A 17,762-nucleotide genomic window follows, 5' to 3' on the forward strand; every position below is an offset into this window, starting at 1 on the left:
ACAAATTTTTTTTTTCTTTCAAAAACCCAGCAGGACTCCATGACAGGCCCCTAGTTGCTGAGCCCACTACTTCCTGCAGTGGAATATGATATGTCCCTGGAAGGATGCAAGTAAGCACATGCAGTTGGTGAAATTGAAAAAGAAATAAATAATAACGCTAAATTTATATTCATTTGCACTGGAGAACATAATGAGCACATGAATCTTGTGACGTCACGGCTATCATTGTTTAGACTCCAGTTAATTGTAATAAACAGTGGAGACTGTTAAGTGAAGCCTCTTGCAGGTTACAGGGAGCTTCGGGAGCCAGTCTCCACCATGACCCCCTGGGATTCTCACTGTTCTGTGCTCACATCCTTATGTCGCCACTTCTCACTCTGAATGGGACTGACTGGTGTCACCAAGAGGACATGGTAAAAATGACAGTGTGTGGCTTCCAGGACTGGTTCTGCTGTGAAAGATGTGCTTTGGTTTTATCGAGAGGTTGGGGTGGTTGGGTGGCCGTGTAAAAGGACTTTTGCTGTCCAGTGTCACAAAGCGGGGCTGCAGAACCAAGAGTGGAGATGGCGGAGGAGTGACATGTAGGGCAAGGAGACATGAAGGAAGTCAATATAGAATGGGACATCTCTTTCCACTACTTTCTGGCTGGGTAACAACACCTACTTAACCTCTGGAATCTCCAGCTTTCTCTTTACCTGTGAAGTGGACATGATCCATCTGCCCTGTAAAGTGGGTACAAAAATGACCTGTGTCCTAACGTGATGATGGCCAGACAACAAACAGTTAATCCATATTAAACAAACAAAAAAAAGGTCTTCTTTAACGTGCATAGGACTTTATCTTCTAGGTGCGGTACATATATACAATGGAATACTACTCAGCCATAAAAAACCAAAATAATGCCATTTGCAGCAACATGGACACAATGAGAGATTCTCCTACCAAGTGAAGTAAGTCAGAAAGAGAAGGACAAATACCGTGTGATATCACTTATATAAGGACTCTAAACTATGACACAAATGGGGAGTTCCCATCATGGCTCAGTGGGTTAAGGACCTGACCTTGTCTCTGTGAGCATGCTGGTTCAGTCCTGGCCAGGCTCAGTGGGCTAAGGATCCGTTGTTGCCATAAACTATGGCGTAGGCCATAGATGTAGCTCAGATCCAGTGTTGCCATGGCTGTGGTGCAAGCCACAGCTGCAGCTTCAATTCAACCCCTAGCCAGGGAACTTCCATATGCTGCAGATGCAGCTGTAAAAAGAAAAAAAAAAAAAAAAGGTACAAATGAGCCTATCTACGAAGCAAAAACAAACTTCTGGACAAGAACAGACTTGTCATTGCCAAGGAGGAGGAGGTTGGGGGAGGGATGGATTGCGAGTTTGGGATTAGCAGAAGCAAAGTGTTATACATAGAAGAGATAAACGACAAGGTCAACATCCTGGGGAAAAATATATTAAAAAAGAGTGTATATGTATATACACATATATAAAACTGAATCACTTTACTGTACAGCAGAAATAACACAATTCCATAGACCAACTATACTTCAATAAAAATTTTAAAAAGCGGAGTTCCCGTCGTGGTGCAGCGAAAACGAATCTGACTAGGAACCATGAGGTTGTGGGTTCGATCCCCGGCCTCGCTCCGTGGGTTAAGGATCCAGCGTTGCCATGAGCTGTGGTGTAAGTCGCAGACACGGCTCGGATCTGGCGTTGCTGTGGCTGTGGCACAAGCCAGCAGCAACATCTTGCATGAGACCCCTAGCCTGGGAACCTCCATATGCTGTGAATGCAGCCCTAAAAGGACAAAAGACAAAAAAAAAAATTTTTTTTTTTAAAAAGAACTTTATCTTTCAGGTAAGTCATATGTGCATTTGCCAAATGTCTCTGGTGTGTGTAATAATTAGAATAACCACCCCCGTGAAAGAAAGCTACTGCCTTGTGAGTTCTTTCTATACAGAGAAGTTAAGTGCTTTATGTATTTTATTTCATGTATCTCTCGAAACAACCCAATATGACAAGGATTACTATTTCCTGTGGCAGGATTTGAATCCAGGCAGGCAAGTTTCAAAGTCTACATTTGTAACCTCTGATATCAGACAGCTTCCTGTGGAAGGTCATGAACCCAGCACTGCATGAATGTGTGAGTGGGTCTTCCCCTCCGGGAGCTTCCAGTTCAGCAGGAGGGAGAGAGGGACGAGGAAATCCAGCCACACGTCAAAAACAGCTGGCAGATCACTGGGAAGGACTACTGGGTAATCGATTCTTTTTGAAATGTTGAAGGACCTTCTCAGATTGACTTCACCCTCTCAGCATCTCTAATGAGAAGCAGAAGTATCAGTTCTGTTCTCAGCATCCGAAGTATGTGAGACTTGCAAAAAGGGCACTTTACAAGTTAGTGGCGGAGTGGAGCCCGTCAGCCAGAACTGCCAACATCCAGCCCCTGGTTCTTCGGCGGGGGGGGGGGGGGTTGATAGAAAACAAGCCTAAAAATAGCCCATCTGTCTTTGCTGCACATTGAAGAGAACCAAAACACTTGCTTTTAAAAATTATTTTTAAAACTAGCAGATGGCATCGGCCACAGAGAGAGATTTCAGTTGCTTGCTTTCTGCTTGGGCAGAACTCAACTTGCCCCCCAAACTCATTGGTCAGAATCCCAACATCAGGGAGAGAGCTCCACGGTAGATAATGCCACGTTTCGTGGTCTGTTTCTACCACTAACTGTATGTGGGGGAAACCCTGAGATCCATCTTCTCTGAACTGCACTGAGCATGGCTTGAGTGCATTGGCACTTCGGCTGGTAAATATTATGGCTGGCATCTTGCTCTCCTTTCATTTTCTGAGCACTTAATGATGCCCACTCTATGCCAGGCTATTCTACTTCCAGAGACGCGGCTGTGAATGATCCGTGGTGCCCAACCTTAAGGAGTCCCCAGATGCCTGGGGTGGGAGACCAGAGACACTTCCAAATGGCAGTGTTTCCCAAAATGGTTTGGGAGATAATTTTAGGTGGGCTATGGATGCCTCTGTTTTTACCTTTATAGTTTCCCATTTCTTTGAATGCGTATTGTGAATGACCTAACCTGCACGCAAAGCCCCTGATTTTATGGTTATTATTGCTGGGGAGGGAGCGGAAGATGCATGGAGTTATGAAAGAGGAGATGGGAGCAATGCAAGGTGGGGCTGGGTTAAGATGCGCTGCATAAGGTCATCAAACCCCAACTTCAGTCTTAGCAGCTTTCCGGAGAGGCTTCCACATCTTCACCACGTGTTCTAACTCATTTACTAAAAGGTACTTATTATAACATATTTTTATTAACTCGCTTTTTCTTTTCCTTCAACACAGTTATTTTAAAATTTCAAGATTTCACACCAAAGCCATAAATGGAGAGTCATCCTCCCTGTAAAAAATAAAAGCCTATCTGGAGTCTATTGACGCTATGCTATAACCAGTCTGGCTTTGGTACATCAATCCCTTAAATGACTTGTGCTTAAAACAAATGCAACTTGTCCATGTCCCACCAAGATTCATCTCCCACTCCAAAGCAAGGAACATCAAAATTTAGAAAACACTGCCAACGGCAATCTAGAGCCCATCTTGAGCAGAGAAATGAATTTGAGACCTTGCAGGGAGCGTATATTTTTGCAAGTCATGGTATTCGGTGTTGAAGGGGCAAAAAAATGCGAAGAAGCAGATCCAGGCTCGGCCCTCAGAGAATTCAGAATCTTGGTTAAGGAACATACACAGGGGCTTCAAGCCATCATTTAAAGTAGGATGTGTTTTCACAGACATAGAGAGCAGACTTGGTGTGGGTGCCAAGGGGTGGGGGGGATGGACGGGGAGTTTGGGCTTAGTAGATGCCAACGATTATATTTAGATGGTTTACATTGTGGATATGCAGTGAGGTCCGACTGTACAGTACAGGGAACCATATCCAATCTCTTAGGATAGACCACAATGGAAGATAATATGAGAAAGGAAATGTATACATCGGTACGACTGGGTTACTTTGTTGTACCAAAGAAATTGGCACCACATTGTAAATCAACTACACTTTCATTAAAAAATAATGAATGGGAGTTCCCGTCGTGGCTCAGTGGTTAACGAATCCGACTGGGAACCATGAGGTTGCAGGTTTGATCCCTGGCCTCACTCAGTGGGTGAAGGATCCGGCATTGCCGTGAGCTGTGGTGTAGGTTGCAGACGCGGCTCGGATCCCCTGTTGCTGTGGCTCTGGCGTAGGCCGGTGGCTACAGCTCCGATTGGACCCCTCGCCTGGGAACCTCCATATGCCGCGGGAGCAGCCCTAGAAAAGGGAAAAAGACAAAAATAAAAAATTAAAAAATTAAAAATAATCAATGATGTGGCACATTAAAAAAAAAAAAAGCTGCAATAAAATAAAGTAGGGTGTGTTCAGAGAAACTGCACAGGTGGTACCAATAGGGAACCCCGGAGACTTGAGCTCAAGAAACAGCCCTCACCCACTGCCTCCAATTCTGACATAATTATTCCCCCCACAGTGCACTGGCATTTGACTTTGTCCCCCACTCTTACTGCAAAATTATTACAAGCCTTCAAAAGATCTTTCTCATAGTTGCATGCAGTGGGTTTTTTGTTTTTTTGTGTCTTTTCTAGGGCCGATCTTCCCGGCATATGGAGCTTCCCAGGTTAGGGGTCTAATTGGAGCTGTAGCCACTGGCCTACACCACAGGGTAACGGGATCCAAGCCGCGTCTGCGACCTACACCACAGCTCACGGCAATGCCAGGTCCTCAACCCACTGAGCAAGGCCAGGGATTGAACCCGCAACCTCATGGTTCCTAGTCGGATCCGTGAACCATTGCGCCACAACGGGAACTCCATGCAGTGGGTCTTGATCAGGGCCATTTTGTTGGCCTCTCCTACACGGACACTGGAAAACAGGTATTGAAGGTTCCCACTGTGGCTCAGTGGGTTCGATCCCTGGCCTTGCTCAGTGGGTGAAAGATCCGGCATTGCCGTGAGCTGTGGTTGCAGACGCGGCTCGGATCCCACATTGCTGTGGCTGTGGTGTAGGCTGGCAGCTGTAGGTCCATTTCGACCCCTAGCCTGGGAACTTTCATAGGCTGTAGGTGTGATCCTAAAAAGCACAAGAAAAAAAAAGGAACAGAAAATATATATTGCACATCCACTCTGAGTCCAGCTGGGCCCTCTGCTACTTGCTCTGTTTTCCAAAGAGGACTTGTCACAGCTCAAAACATCAACGCTCATCTCTCAGGACTGATGAATCTTGACTCCAATTTCTATCCTCTCCCTCCCCCCCGAGCTCCAGTTGGCTCCAGCTGGCTACAGGACGTTTCTACGTGGGTGTTCCACTGTCAACTCCAATTAAAAGCGCTGAAAGGCGAGCTCACCATCTTTCTCTTTAAGCTAGCCAGTCTGCTCAACTTTCAACATGTTTCTTCCAAATTGTCATCGTTATTCTTCATTACACACTGCCCTCATCCCCTAAGCATGAAATGATTTCAGTTAATTTTAAATTTCCCTTCTCCGTGACTTCTCATCTTCAATCAGTAAATACAGAAAATTTAAATATCTGTCGGGTACTGCGGTGTGCAAAAATGATCGGATAGAATTTCTCAAAGGTGGAGCCTGAGTATGAAGATAGTCTGCTTTAAAACAATGACTGGGAGTTCCCGTTGGGGCTCAGTGGGTTAAGACCTTGACTGGTATCCATGAAGATGTAGGTTTGATCCCTGGCCTCACTCCGTGGGTTACGGATCTGCATTGCCGCAAGCTGTGGTGTAGATGGCAGATGCAGCTCCGATCTGACTTTTCCGTGGTTGTGGTGTAGGCCGGCAGCTGCATCTCTGACTTGACCCCTGGCCTAGGAACTTTCATTTGCCATGGGTGCAGCCCTAAAATGAAAAACAAAACAATGACTGGATGGCATATGCAGAGGTCACCCCGGGGGCGGGGGGGCTTGGATAGGGCAGGGCATTCAAAGGGCTAATCATTGTTTCTCCAAAACAGCTGAAAGTGGGGTGTGACAAGATGCCTGTCACTTGTAATAAGGTACTGTGGACGAGAATATCAACAACCTTGGGTAACTCTTAGAGCAGGTGCCCTGCTCTAAGACAAGCTGCAGTAAGCGTTAAGCTATTCAATGATCTTCAGTGATTTTCCAAGGTGATCAGTGAATTAATCCTGTTTGTACACTGTTCTTCAGACAGCTCAGATCCATCTGCTCCTCTCAAGAAGCTATGCAGTTGAGAGCCTCAGCTTTGGCAGGAGCTAGTCCTGGGTTCAAGGTCCAGTTGCACTGTTTCCTCACTCTGAGACCTTGAATCAGTTGCTTAAACTTCCCCTGCCTTCCAAAAGGGGTAGTAATAGCTTCTCCTCTATAGGGGTTTGCAAAGATATAACAGAGGACGCCCATGGAGTCCACGCAAACTCACAAAGCCTCGCTCCAGTGAGCGGGGTAGGCATCTTCTTTCCCCGGCATTCCACAGCCTAAGAATCACTATCAAAATCAAGCAACCTGATACTCTTTTAACTGTATTTTCAGTGTTCTAAGCTTGGCTCTTCCACATAGAGGGCAAAGTTCTCAAGGGCTAGTGTCATCTCTCCTCTTCCTTGGAATTCTATGAACCTTTGACTATTGAACGAATATGCAAAGGCAGAGAGAACCAGGCTGTGTCCATACCTACCTGCCCAGCTCTATATGCCTGGGTTACCCTCCTGCGTCCTTTCCTCTACTCAAGAGTCTTGGGTGGCTTTTGTTGCCTAAGGTCCAGACACCCTGCAATTTCTCTCCAGCTCCCCCTCCTCAGAGGCATGGAATACCAAGATGGTACTGCCTGAAGCAGGCTCTGTCCTGCGCTGGCCCAGTTCCTCTCCTGGAACTCAAGATGGCGCCTCCCATCTGACAAGAGCACCAGTGATTCCGGTCCCCGTAGATTCCACCCCTTCTGAAAGGTTCCTACCACATTTGTAGCCCATTACCATTTGAATGAACTGGGAATAAAACATCTGACCTATGCGAAGCCAATCCAATTCTCTTTCTTCAGTATGAATTGGACTTCAGGGAAGGTGATGGACAGGCCAACTGCAAGGGGCTTAGGGTCCATGTCACCAGGAACAGAGCCAGATAAAGAAAGCAAGGAGAAAGAATGAGAGAGCTGGTCTAGAAAGCTTTGAGGTGACAGATTCTAGTTCTTTGTGAGGCTCAAGAACATCTTTGCCTTTGGATTGTTTCTTTCTTCTATATAGATATTTTTTAACATGGGCTAGTTTGGAGGAGGGGGGTATTCTGTCTCGTGCAGCTCAACCATGGCTGCCTGAGACTACAGCCAATAGCTTCCTACAGCAACACCCTTACATTAAATCATATCCTTGGATACAGCTGCCAACCCAGAGTTGACCCCGCGTTACCAAGACTCTTGGAGCCTGCTCAAGGGACTTGCCATCAGGGACCACCTACCAGGGGAAGCCACCTCCGCCCCCTCCCCAGCGCTTTTTCCATTCTGGGTTGATGCCTGTCCCAGCATGCCTTGCAACTGAGTTCTTGCTGGGCCATGGCAGCAAATTTGGGGAGGAAGTAACTTCTGTCCTTCAATGACTCATAAAATCTAATTCTATTTAGAAAAAAAAAAAAAAGAAGTGCATATGTTCAATTGAAAAGAAAACATTTAAAATAGATGTTTTGCTAAGGAGACCTAACTGCCTGTGCCCACTGGCAGTTGGGAAATTGTATGAATATGCCGGGCTGACAATTGTCCCTGGGAAAAACTGCAAAAGGACCGGAGGAGATATAATCCTTTTGTGCCCATGCAGCCAGATGCCCCCTCCAGCCCAGCTCAAATAATGCAGGTAGCTTCCATTTATTGGTTATTCGGTACTTTATACATCAGCTCTATTAATCCTCACTTACTATGCCACTTGAAAAATGATGAGACTAATATTCAGATTTGTTAAGTGACTTCCTGGGGGTCACAGACCCAGATGTATGGGACTGAGAAGCTCATGCTTATCCTGTTCCCTTTGTGCTCCTAGAACAATGTGCCTAAACCCCATGTTCCCAAGACCAGCTTATCTAATGTGCAAGTCTCCAAAAATTCAACCCCCTTCAGGAGGCTTTTGCACCTGTGTATCTGCGTATTACCTTTTGCCATCACATGTCACATTCAACACTTTTTTTTTTTTTTTTGGTCTTTTTGCTATTTCTCGGGCCGCTCCCGCAGCATATGGAGGTTCCCAGGCTAGGGGTCCAATCAGAGCCGCAGCTGCCAGCCTACGCCAGAGCCACAGCAACAGGGGATCCGAGCCGCGTCTGCAACCTACACCACAGCTCACAGCAACGCCGGATCCTTAACCCACTGAGCGAGGCCAGGGATTGAACCCGCAACCCCATGGTTCCTAGTCGGATTCGTTAACCACTGCGCCACAACGGGAACTCCTTCAACACTTTTTGACTTTGAGTATAGACACTTCGGAAAGAATATAAACTCAAAAGGAAGACAATTACCCACAGGCCCCTCCCTGAATTAAATCAATGTTTTGATTTGTCTGTGTCTGATTCTTTTCCCATGGGCAAATTCAATTTGGACCTATTTAGAATAATCTCTTACATAGAAGTTAATATCCCTAACCCTAACCCCTAACCCTAACCCTAACCTATTTAGAATAATCTCTTACATAGAAGTTAATATCCTACATTTTCTGTTCCCATCACGCCACGCATACTTTTCAAAGATTTAAAAAATCCACTTGTCTAAGAATACTTCTGAGGTACCTTTGCTTTTCTAAGCAAGTTTTGAGGAATTAAATTTGCATTGTTTTCGGAACGACAATGCACGAAGAATGTGTCCTTTTCCCTTTTATCTCCTCTGACCACCTTCGAGATTTTTTTAGTTGTTCTAAGGATCTTTCCTCGTCCATATTCTAAGTCTCTGGCAAAGCAAAACATATCCCATTGGCAGCATGTTCTACCACATTTGTCATTTGTTTTAAAAGGTAGCTGATTCATAAAGGAATTCTGGGTCACGAAATCTAAAATGACACTCCACTGGGGCTACACTGGCCTTAGCGCTGCTCCTCAAACACGCCAAGCTTGTCCCCGCCTCGGGCCTTTCCGCTCACTCCTCCTGCTGTCTGGAACACTTTGCCCCCCAGATATCCACATGCCTTGCTTCCTCATTTGCTCTGGTCTCTGCTCAAATGGCATTCTTAGCAGAAAGACCTTCCTTGATCCTCCAATCCAAAATTGCATCTCTCTGTCTTCATCCATCCATCTCTCACTCCTTTATTTTTTGCTCTGTTTACTATCCGCCTGCCCCATTCGCATGTAAATTCCAAAGGAACCTGGGACTGGGTCTCTTGGGTTCACAGACAAACCCTTACCGAGGGGCAGCTGGGTCCTGACAAATTTCTGTCAACACATAAAGGTTTGTGGACAGAATCAACAAGCCTTAGTCTCCTCTGAAGACTGGCAGTAAGGATGCTGACTTTGGGGTTACTGCCTCTGCCAGCCCGGCTGCCCCCACGTCTGAAGCACCACCCTGGGGGCGGTCAGGGAATATGCAATTCCAGAAGGTGAGCAGGGGACAGCTGATCACATTCATGGGCCTTCCTGCTCACCTGAGCCAGGCTAACAACAGCTGGCCTCATAGAACACGTAGGACTCCCTAAATGTGAAAATCACTCCTACCACAACATCTTTCCAATCCTTGCAATATCCTTGAGGGGTAAGGAGGTGGCCCTTTTATAGCGGAAAGGACACCTAGAGGGGCATTGGGACACCTGCCAACTCTGCAACCCAAGCCATTTCAAATTTCTTTCTTTCTTTTTTTTTTTTTTTGTCTTTTTAGGGCAGCACCCGCAGCTCATGGAGGTTCCCAGGCTAGGGGTCAAATTGGAGCCGTAGCTGCCAGCCTACACCACAGCCACAGCAACACCACTGAGCCGAGTCTTCGACTTACACCACAGCTCACGGCAACGCCAGATCCTTAAACCACTGAGCAAGGCTAGGGATAGAACCTGCGTCCTCATGGATGCTAGTCAGCTCATTTCCACTTAGCCACAACAGGAACTCCCATTTCAAATTTCTAAGAGTTGGTCAGAATAGTAATATGTGCTTAGGGTATTCTTGTTAAAATTAGGTGTGGCGCAAAGAGATTGGTGTGATTGGCGGTGTCTTGGGTTCGATCCCCGGCCAGGCACAGTGGGTTAAGGATCCAGTGCTGCCACAGCTGTGGCTTAGGTCACAACTGCAGTTCAGATCTGATCCCTTGCCCGGGAGCTCCATATGCCACGGGGCAGCCAAAAATGAAAAAGGAAAAAAAAAAAAAAAAAAAAAAAACTAGGTGTGATCATGAAAATGAAGACAATTTATAAACTAGAAAAAGGAGTCTGGAGTTGAAAGTGAAAATAATTGATAAACTGGAAAATTACAAACTAGAACACTTACACATGTGTAAATTAGACAGTGTATATTATTATTTATTACAAACTAGATATCAACTTGAAAAAGGAATCTGGAGGGCAGGCCGAGGCTTCAGCGTTTGGGGTTCTAGCATCTTACAGAACAAATCCCAGCGCCACCCCCACCTACTGAATGGCATTGCTCGAGTTACCTAACTTCTCTGAGTATCAGCGCCCTTATCTATAAATTGGGAGTAGCAACAGGGCCCACCCAGGGGACGTGACAGGAGGATAAAATGAGAGGTTACCTGCAGAGCAGGGAGCACAGCTGACATGCACAGAGGCGCTCGCTAATGCCAGCTGCCACTTGTTCTTGTTGGTTTTGGCTGTGGTGTACAGCAACTTGATGTGGGATCTCAGTTCCCAGACCCGGGAATGAACCCAGGCCACAGCAGTTGAAAGCACCAAGTCCTAACCCCTAGACCACCAGGGAACTCCCACTTTGTTTTTTGTTTGTTGGTTTTTTTTTTTTTTATCAGCCCTGTTAAGGCCATTTTGACTGCAACTCAACACAACATACCAGCAAAAGCATGGGCTCTGAGTAGAGCGGGCCTGTGAGCCCGTGCTGCGTCTGGAGAAAGCTACTCAATGGCCCAGATCCTCAATCCTTTCCACAGCAAAGTGGCACTACAGGTATTCTTCTCTCCTACTGCAAGATTTTTCGGTGAGGCTGGAATGAAGCAGAATTTTCGAAGGCCCACACGATGATAGAGGCTCAGATGGAAAGTCAGATCCCCTTCGGGAATGGGGAGGCTGAGGGATGGGGCAGCTATGGCGCTTTGCAGAGCATGTGAGAGATGTGGTTCGGCCCCCTGTTGGAACCTGGAGATAGGCGGCTGCTGGAGGTTCGGCCCCAGGCATGTCAGGGAGTGGAAACCGGGTAACACACACTCAAAAGACCTCATAATGTCGTGGTTAAGTGTACCGCCCCTCATTTGCCGTTCAAATCCTGGCCCTGAAATGTACTAGCTCTGGGGTCTTAGGACTCCGTCTATGAAACAGAGATGATGTCAAAAGTCATCCCAGGAATGTCACGTATGTGGCTTAAGATTGTTGGTCCTGGAGTTTCCCATGTGGCTCAGGGGTAAGGAACCTGACTAGGATCCATGAGGATGTGGGTTTGATCCCTGGCCTCGCTCAGTGGGTTAAGGATCCCGTGTTGCCCTGTAGGTCACAGTCATAGCTGGGATCTTGCGTGGCTGTGGCTGTGGTGTAGGCTGGCAGCGGCAGCTCTGATTCGACCCCTAGCCTGGGAACCTCCATCTGCTGCGGGTGTGGCCCTTAAAAAAAAAAAAAAAAAGATTGTTGGTCCTGTGCCTTACATAGAGTAGGCATTATTAGGTCTTTGAAATTAATTTATGGAAAATTCAAATATATGTGCTTAGCCTCCCCAAAAAGGAAATGAAAAAAAAATTAAATTGGAGCCTTTCACGCAATGAGCATCTGCTGAGTGGATGTGGATGGCAGGGTTGTCGGGAGGGGGGGGGGTCTCCGCTCTCGCCTCAGCCGACCCCACTCAGCCCCCAAGGGCCTTGCGATCACCTCGATTTCAGTGCATCTCCCCAAGCCAAGCATAACTCTGATTACAGTTTTCAGAGTTCCCGTTGTGGCTCAGAGGGTTAAGAACCTGACAGAGTGTCCATGAGGATTTGAGTTCCATCCCTGGCCTCACTCGGGGAGTTAAGGATGCGGCTGGGATTCGACATTGCTGTGGCTGTGGTGCAGGCTGGCAGCTGCAGCTCCTATTCGACCCCTAGCCTGGGGACTTCCGTATGCTAGGTGCGACCCTAAAAAGAAAAAGAATTAAAAAATAAATAGTTACATTTTCTTAACCCAAACAACACAGCAGCTGGAGGTGGGATAACTATTTCATCTGATCTTCACCAATGAGAAAGCAACCTATCCCATCCCTGGCCTTGCTGGATTGGGAGATGGTCAGGGACCTGAGACTTTTCTCCCCAGACAAGGCTCGAACCCTCTGAACTCTTGTGTTCTCTGCTCTCTTGGTTCTTTTTTTTTTTTCTCTCTTGTCTTTTTAAGGCCACACCCATGGCATGTGGACGTTTCCAGGCTAGGGGTCAAATCGGAGCTGCAGCTGCCAGCCTATGCCACAGCCACAACGCCAGATCCAAGCCTCGTCTGTAACCTACACCATGGCTCATGCAACACCAGATCCTTAACCTACTGAGCAAGGCCAGGGATGGAACCCGTATCCTCATGGATACCAGTCGGGTCCATTATCACTGATCCACGAAGGGAACGCCCCCTCTGGGCTCTTGATCTCACCTCCCTGGCCGGGGACAACTCCTAGAAGGGCCCCAGGGTGCTGCACCATTTCCCTGCATGCAGAGGCCCTGCTCTCCAACTCCAGAAAGATACCAGGGAGTGAGGCAGCTCAGTGTGCAAAGAACCGCCTCAAGCCCAACCGGTCTTCCACGTTTAAAACAGCAAATTACAAAGGAACATACTGTACTTATTCAGTATTCATCACAAATGACCCATCCCCGCCACCACCATCTCAACACACCCAGCTGCAGCGGCCAGCTGCTGCTTCAGGTCAGCCCAGCCTCCTCCTTGAGACCAGACCTCCTTCTTAGACTATTTACCACCAAGACGGTCCTTCGCCTGAGGATGTCCAGGGGCCAATTTGGGAACCCCCAAAGGAGAAACGAGATGATGTGTCAATGAGAGAGTCTAGCGGTAGAAGAGTCTCATCTAGTCCTGTTTCTGTCACTATGTGAAGCCTTGAGGGAGAGTCCAGGGTTCCCCAAGGTACCACTAGAAATTTGGACCCAGGAGATGCAGGCTCTTCTCCATCTCTGCCAAGCCCCGTACGAACTGAATGATTGCTCACCTAATGTTTTTCTTCCCATGGACTCTATTCTTTTACTCAAAAATTATAGTTGAAAAGCAACCTTTAGTCACCTGTTGGAGCGTAACAGCAGTGAGCCAGTTCATGCACACTGTTAAACAACAGAAAAGAACCAGCATCCATCCCGCCTTTCTTCCTTTCTTTCTTTCTTTCTTTCTTTCTTTCTTTCTTTCTTTCTTTCTTTCTTTCTTTTTCTTTCTTTCTTCCTTCCTTCCTTCCTTCCTTCCTTCCTTCCTTCCTTTCCTTCCTTCCTTCCTTCCTTCCTTCCTTTCTTCCTTCCTTCCTTCCTTCCTTCCTTTCTTTCTTTCTTTCTTTCTTTTTGTCTTTTTAGGGCTGCACACGCAGCATAATGGAGGTTCCCAGGCTAGGGGACAAATGGGAGCCATTGCCACCAGCCTACACCACAGCCATAGCAACGCGGGATCCAAGCCACATCTGCAACCTACACCACAGCTCACGGCAACGCCAGATCCGTAACCCACTGAGCAAGACCAGGGATCAAACCCGCCACCTCATGGTTCCTAGTCAGATTCGTTTCTGCTGTGCCACGATGGGAATGCCCATCCTGCCTTTCTTAGGTGCATTGTACCACCAGGAAACCAAGAGATGAAGGAAACATCTCTTTATGAAAGCATCCCAACGAATAAATGCAAAAGAAATGAGATAACTTCACTTAGTATGAGCATCTCTAGTTGCATCCACGTTGCTGCAAATGGCTTTATTTCATTCTTTTTACGGCTGAGTAGTATTCCATTGTACATATGTACCACATCTTAATCCATTCTTCGGCCAATGGATTGGTAGATGTAAACTATTATATTTGGAATGGATAAGCAATGAGATCTTAGTGCACAGCAGAGGGAAATATATCCAATCTCTTGGGGTAGGACACGATGGAAGATAGCATAAGAAAAAGAATGTGTATATACATATATATGAATGGCTGGGTCACTATGCTATATAGCAGAAATTGATACAACACTGTCAATGGGCTATACTCAGAGAAGTTAGAGAATTAGGATATCACCATCTCACAGTCCTTAATTAATCCATGAACCTACGTACAAAGCATCACTGGTCACCAACATGACAAAAAGAGAGACCATGGGACATTATGCGCCTTTGGGTGAAAAAACACGCCACCACCTACGGTCTCATCAAAGGCATCAAACCTGGGTCTGACCAAGCCCTGAGGTCCAGCTACCAATGTGCAAAAAACACCAGGACAGAGGAAACATCTGGAGGGGCCACATCCAGACCGTGTAACTATTCTCCTGTCTATTTCTTTGGCTTCACGACCATGACCTTCTCAGAAATAGGACCGACCTTACTCAGCTCTATTCCTCAGTACTCGGACAAGGCCAAGGCCTATACTTAATGTTTGTGACATGACTAACCAACACCTAGGAGGGTTTACCAGGTACCACGCCCGGTGTTAAGTGCTTCTCCTGCGTAATTTCACGTATTTCTCACAGCAACCTCGGATGCAGCTGCTATGAGCTCATCCATGTTACAAATGGGGAGACAAAGGCCCAGAGAGGTTTTGTAATTTTCCCAAGGCCACTCATCCAGAAAGTGACAAAGCCAGGATCTGAACCCAGGTCTCTCTGACCCCCAAATGTATCAAGAGACTACTTGGAACAGGAAAGGAGCTGGGTTCTGGCTCCGCCCCCTTTACAGCGGGAAGTTCTATGCCTGGTGCATGGTCTGCACTGAGAAAACCCACACCAAACCCAGTTCTGGATCTTTCTGGGCTGGGTGTCTTCAATCTAACTGAGCAGAACACAGGACACACTGATGCTGCGGAAGAGAGGAAGCCCCAAGCTTGAAAGCACATGTGACCTGCAATGGGGTCCCATCTCACAGAGGTCCTGGGCTCGAAATTGGGGGGAGAGAACTGGAGAGTCAAAATAATCTTTTTTTTTTTTTTTTTTTTTTTTTGGTCTTTTTAGGGCCGCACTCACAGCATATGGAGGTTCCCAGGCTAGGGGTCAGAACCGTTGCCACTAGCCTATACCAGAGCCACAGCAATGCCAGATCCGAGCCGTTTCTGCAACCTACACCACAGCTCACAGCAACACCGGATCCTTAACCCACTGAGCAAGGCCAGGGATTGAACCTGCAACCTCATGGTTCCTAGTCAGATTCGTTTCTACTGCATCACGATGGGAACTCCCAAAATAATCTTGAACACTCCCTGCAAGCATCTTCAAGACACCAGGCCTTTAGTCCTGAGAGGCTCCCAAAGCAAGAATCAACTCTCTGTATCTCTGCTTTGGGGCTCTGCCCCTCACACACCCTTAGGTATACAGAAGCCAAAGTCTTGGAGTTCCTGTTGTGGCTCAGTGGTAACGAGCCCGACTCGTATCCATGAGGACTCAGGTTCAATCCCTGGCCTTGCTCAGTAGGTTAAGGATCTGGCACTGCTGTGAGCTGTGGTGTAGGTCACAGACAAGGCTTGGATCTGGCGTTGCTCGTATCCTATGGCACAGGCCGGCAGCTACAGCTCTGATTCAGCCCCTAGCCTGGGAATTTCCATATGCTGCAGGTGTGGGCCTAAAAAGACAGAAAGAGAGAAAGAAAGGAAGAAAGGAAGGAAGGAAGGAAGGAAGGAAGGAAGGAAGGAAGGAAAGAAGGAAGGAAGGAAGGAAGGGAGGAAGGAGAGAACCAGGATCTGGTCTGAACAGAGAAAAGGAAAGAAGTTATGAGGAGAGATGTCTCATTCTCCCAGACAGAGTCAGAGTCAGTCAAATAGCACGTAGTACAGAGATGGCCCTTCTCTTCTTAGGAGCCAGGCTCTGAGCTCACCAGCCTCCTGCCCAGGCTGGGCCCCTCCCCTGGGAGTCCTCTAAGGGCTGTGTTCACAGGCAACTCCTCCTCCAACGGGGTCCTTGCAACCTGTCGCGTGAACGTGTGCATTTATCAGAAGAGTCTGGAAGGCCCCTGTGACCCTCTCGGGGCACATGTGGGGACCTTTTCCCTTATCCTGATCTGTAAGTCTGCTAGTCTGTCTCCTCCTGGGAGACCGCAAGTCCTGAGCTCCTGTCCCCAAGTCACCTCTTGTGGCCAGAGAAAGGCCCTGCTCCACTGGTTATAAAACCAGCCGCCTGAGCTCCTTTATCTCTGTTGAAACAGTATCTGCCTCAGGGGAGAGCATGTCTCAGTGGCAACCTCAGACCCTCTCCGAGGCCATCCCAGGGCCGACAGCTTCCCATCTCTAGGATGGGAAGGGTCCAGGGGTCTCTCTGGGGTGGCCGCTGCCGGGACAGATCCGGCCAAAGCCTGCAAGCCTGGGGAGGGAGTGGCTCGGGACCCCCACCAGGGGCAGTTACCATGGTCTGGAAGCAGGAATGCAGCTGGGTCAGGAAGGGCGGCTTCCCGGGCAGGGCCAGCACCCGCTTCTCCACCATCGTGCATTCCACATCATCGTCTTGAATCACCACATCCTTTTTCAGGATCTTCACCGCGTACAGCTCATCTGTGCCCTTCCGCTCGGAAAGCATGACCTGCGAAGAGAGCGGGCACGTCAGTGTAGCTGAAGGGGCCCCGGGGAAGCCACCATGAGGGACGCGGTCACCCGGATCCGCTCCAAGCTTGGTCCACGTGCCTCTGAGGATGCTGGCAGGACATGCGCAGTTTGCCACAGACCTCACACCTTGAATGGATCAACCCCATCAACAGTGCACTGATGCAAGACACGACAAGACCCACAGACACAGAAAACAAACTTATGGTTCCCAAAGGGGAACCGGGGGTGGGGGGGTTAAATTAGGAATTTGGGATTAACAGATACATGTCACCATATATAAAATTGAGAACCAACATGGACCTACTGTATAGCACAAAGAACTATATTCAGTATCTTGTAATAACCTATAATGGAAAAGAATCTGGAAAAGAAATAGATATATATATATAACTCACTCACTTTACTGTACACCTGACAGTAAAGCAACATTGTAAATCGACTATTGTTCAATGTTTTTAAAAAAGCGCATCAGGAGTTCCTGTTGTGGTTCAGCAGGTTAAGAACCCAACATAGCGCCCATGAGGATGGGGGTTCAATCCCTGGCCTTGCTCAGTGGGTGGCTGCAAGCTGTGGCGTAGGTCACAGATGCGGCTTGGATCTGGCGTTGCAGTGGCTGTGGCATAGGCTGGCAGCTGCAGCTCTGATTTGTCCTTCCATATGCCTCAGGTGTGGCCGTAAACAGCTAAAAAAATAAAATAAAATAAAAAATAAATAAAGCCAAAGACTGAATTTACATCTCACCAAAGAAGATATACAAACAGCCAATAAACACGAGAAGATGCTCGCTGTCATCTGTTACTAGGGAAACACAATTTAAAACCACAATGAAATACCTCTTTACACAGGGAAGAAATGGCTGAAATAAATAATAAGAAGAAGAATTTACAAAATTTAAAAAGCCT

The 17,762-nt window shown here is 47.4% G+C and overlaps 1 protein-coding gene across 14 annotated transcripts in view; it reads right to left on the minus strand.

Moving 5' to 3' along the window:
- PRKCB (protein kinase C beta) overlaps positions 1 to 17,762 on the minus strand; it is a 386,628-nt gene that overhangs the window by 51,121 nt on the left and 317,745 nt on the right. For 6 of the 14 annotated variants that reach the window (XR_014840537.1, XR_014840535.1, XR_014840536.1 and 3 more), the window contains exon 10: positions 16,664 to 16,837. Coding sequence is in view for 2 of the 14 variants with exons in the window: in XM_021086460.2 (XP_020942119.1) it covers positions 16,664 to 16,837 (174 nt within the window). In the remaining 12 variants the exon portion in view is untranslated. Of the gene's footprint in view, positions 1 to 10,452; positions 11,677 to 13,459; positions 15,428 to 15,780; positions 16,838 to 17,762 lie in introns of those variants that run through there. The other 8 variants (XR_014840530.1, XR_014840534.1, XR_014840531.1 and 5 more) reach the window with 8 other exon arrangements.

Source organism: Sus scrofa, chromosome 3 (assembly GCF_054392235.1).
Source record: "Sus scrofa isolate SSC_HxYL_T2T_F1_AM1 chromosome 3, Sscrofa_HxYL_maternal_Yorkshire_Landrace_v2.0, whole genome shotgun sequence".
NCBI lineage: Eukaryota > Metazoa > Chordata > Mammalia > Artiodactyla > Suidae > Sus > Sus scrofa.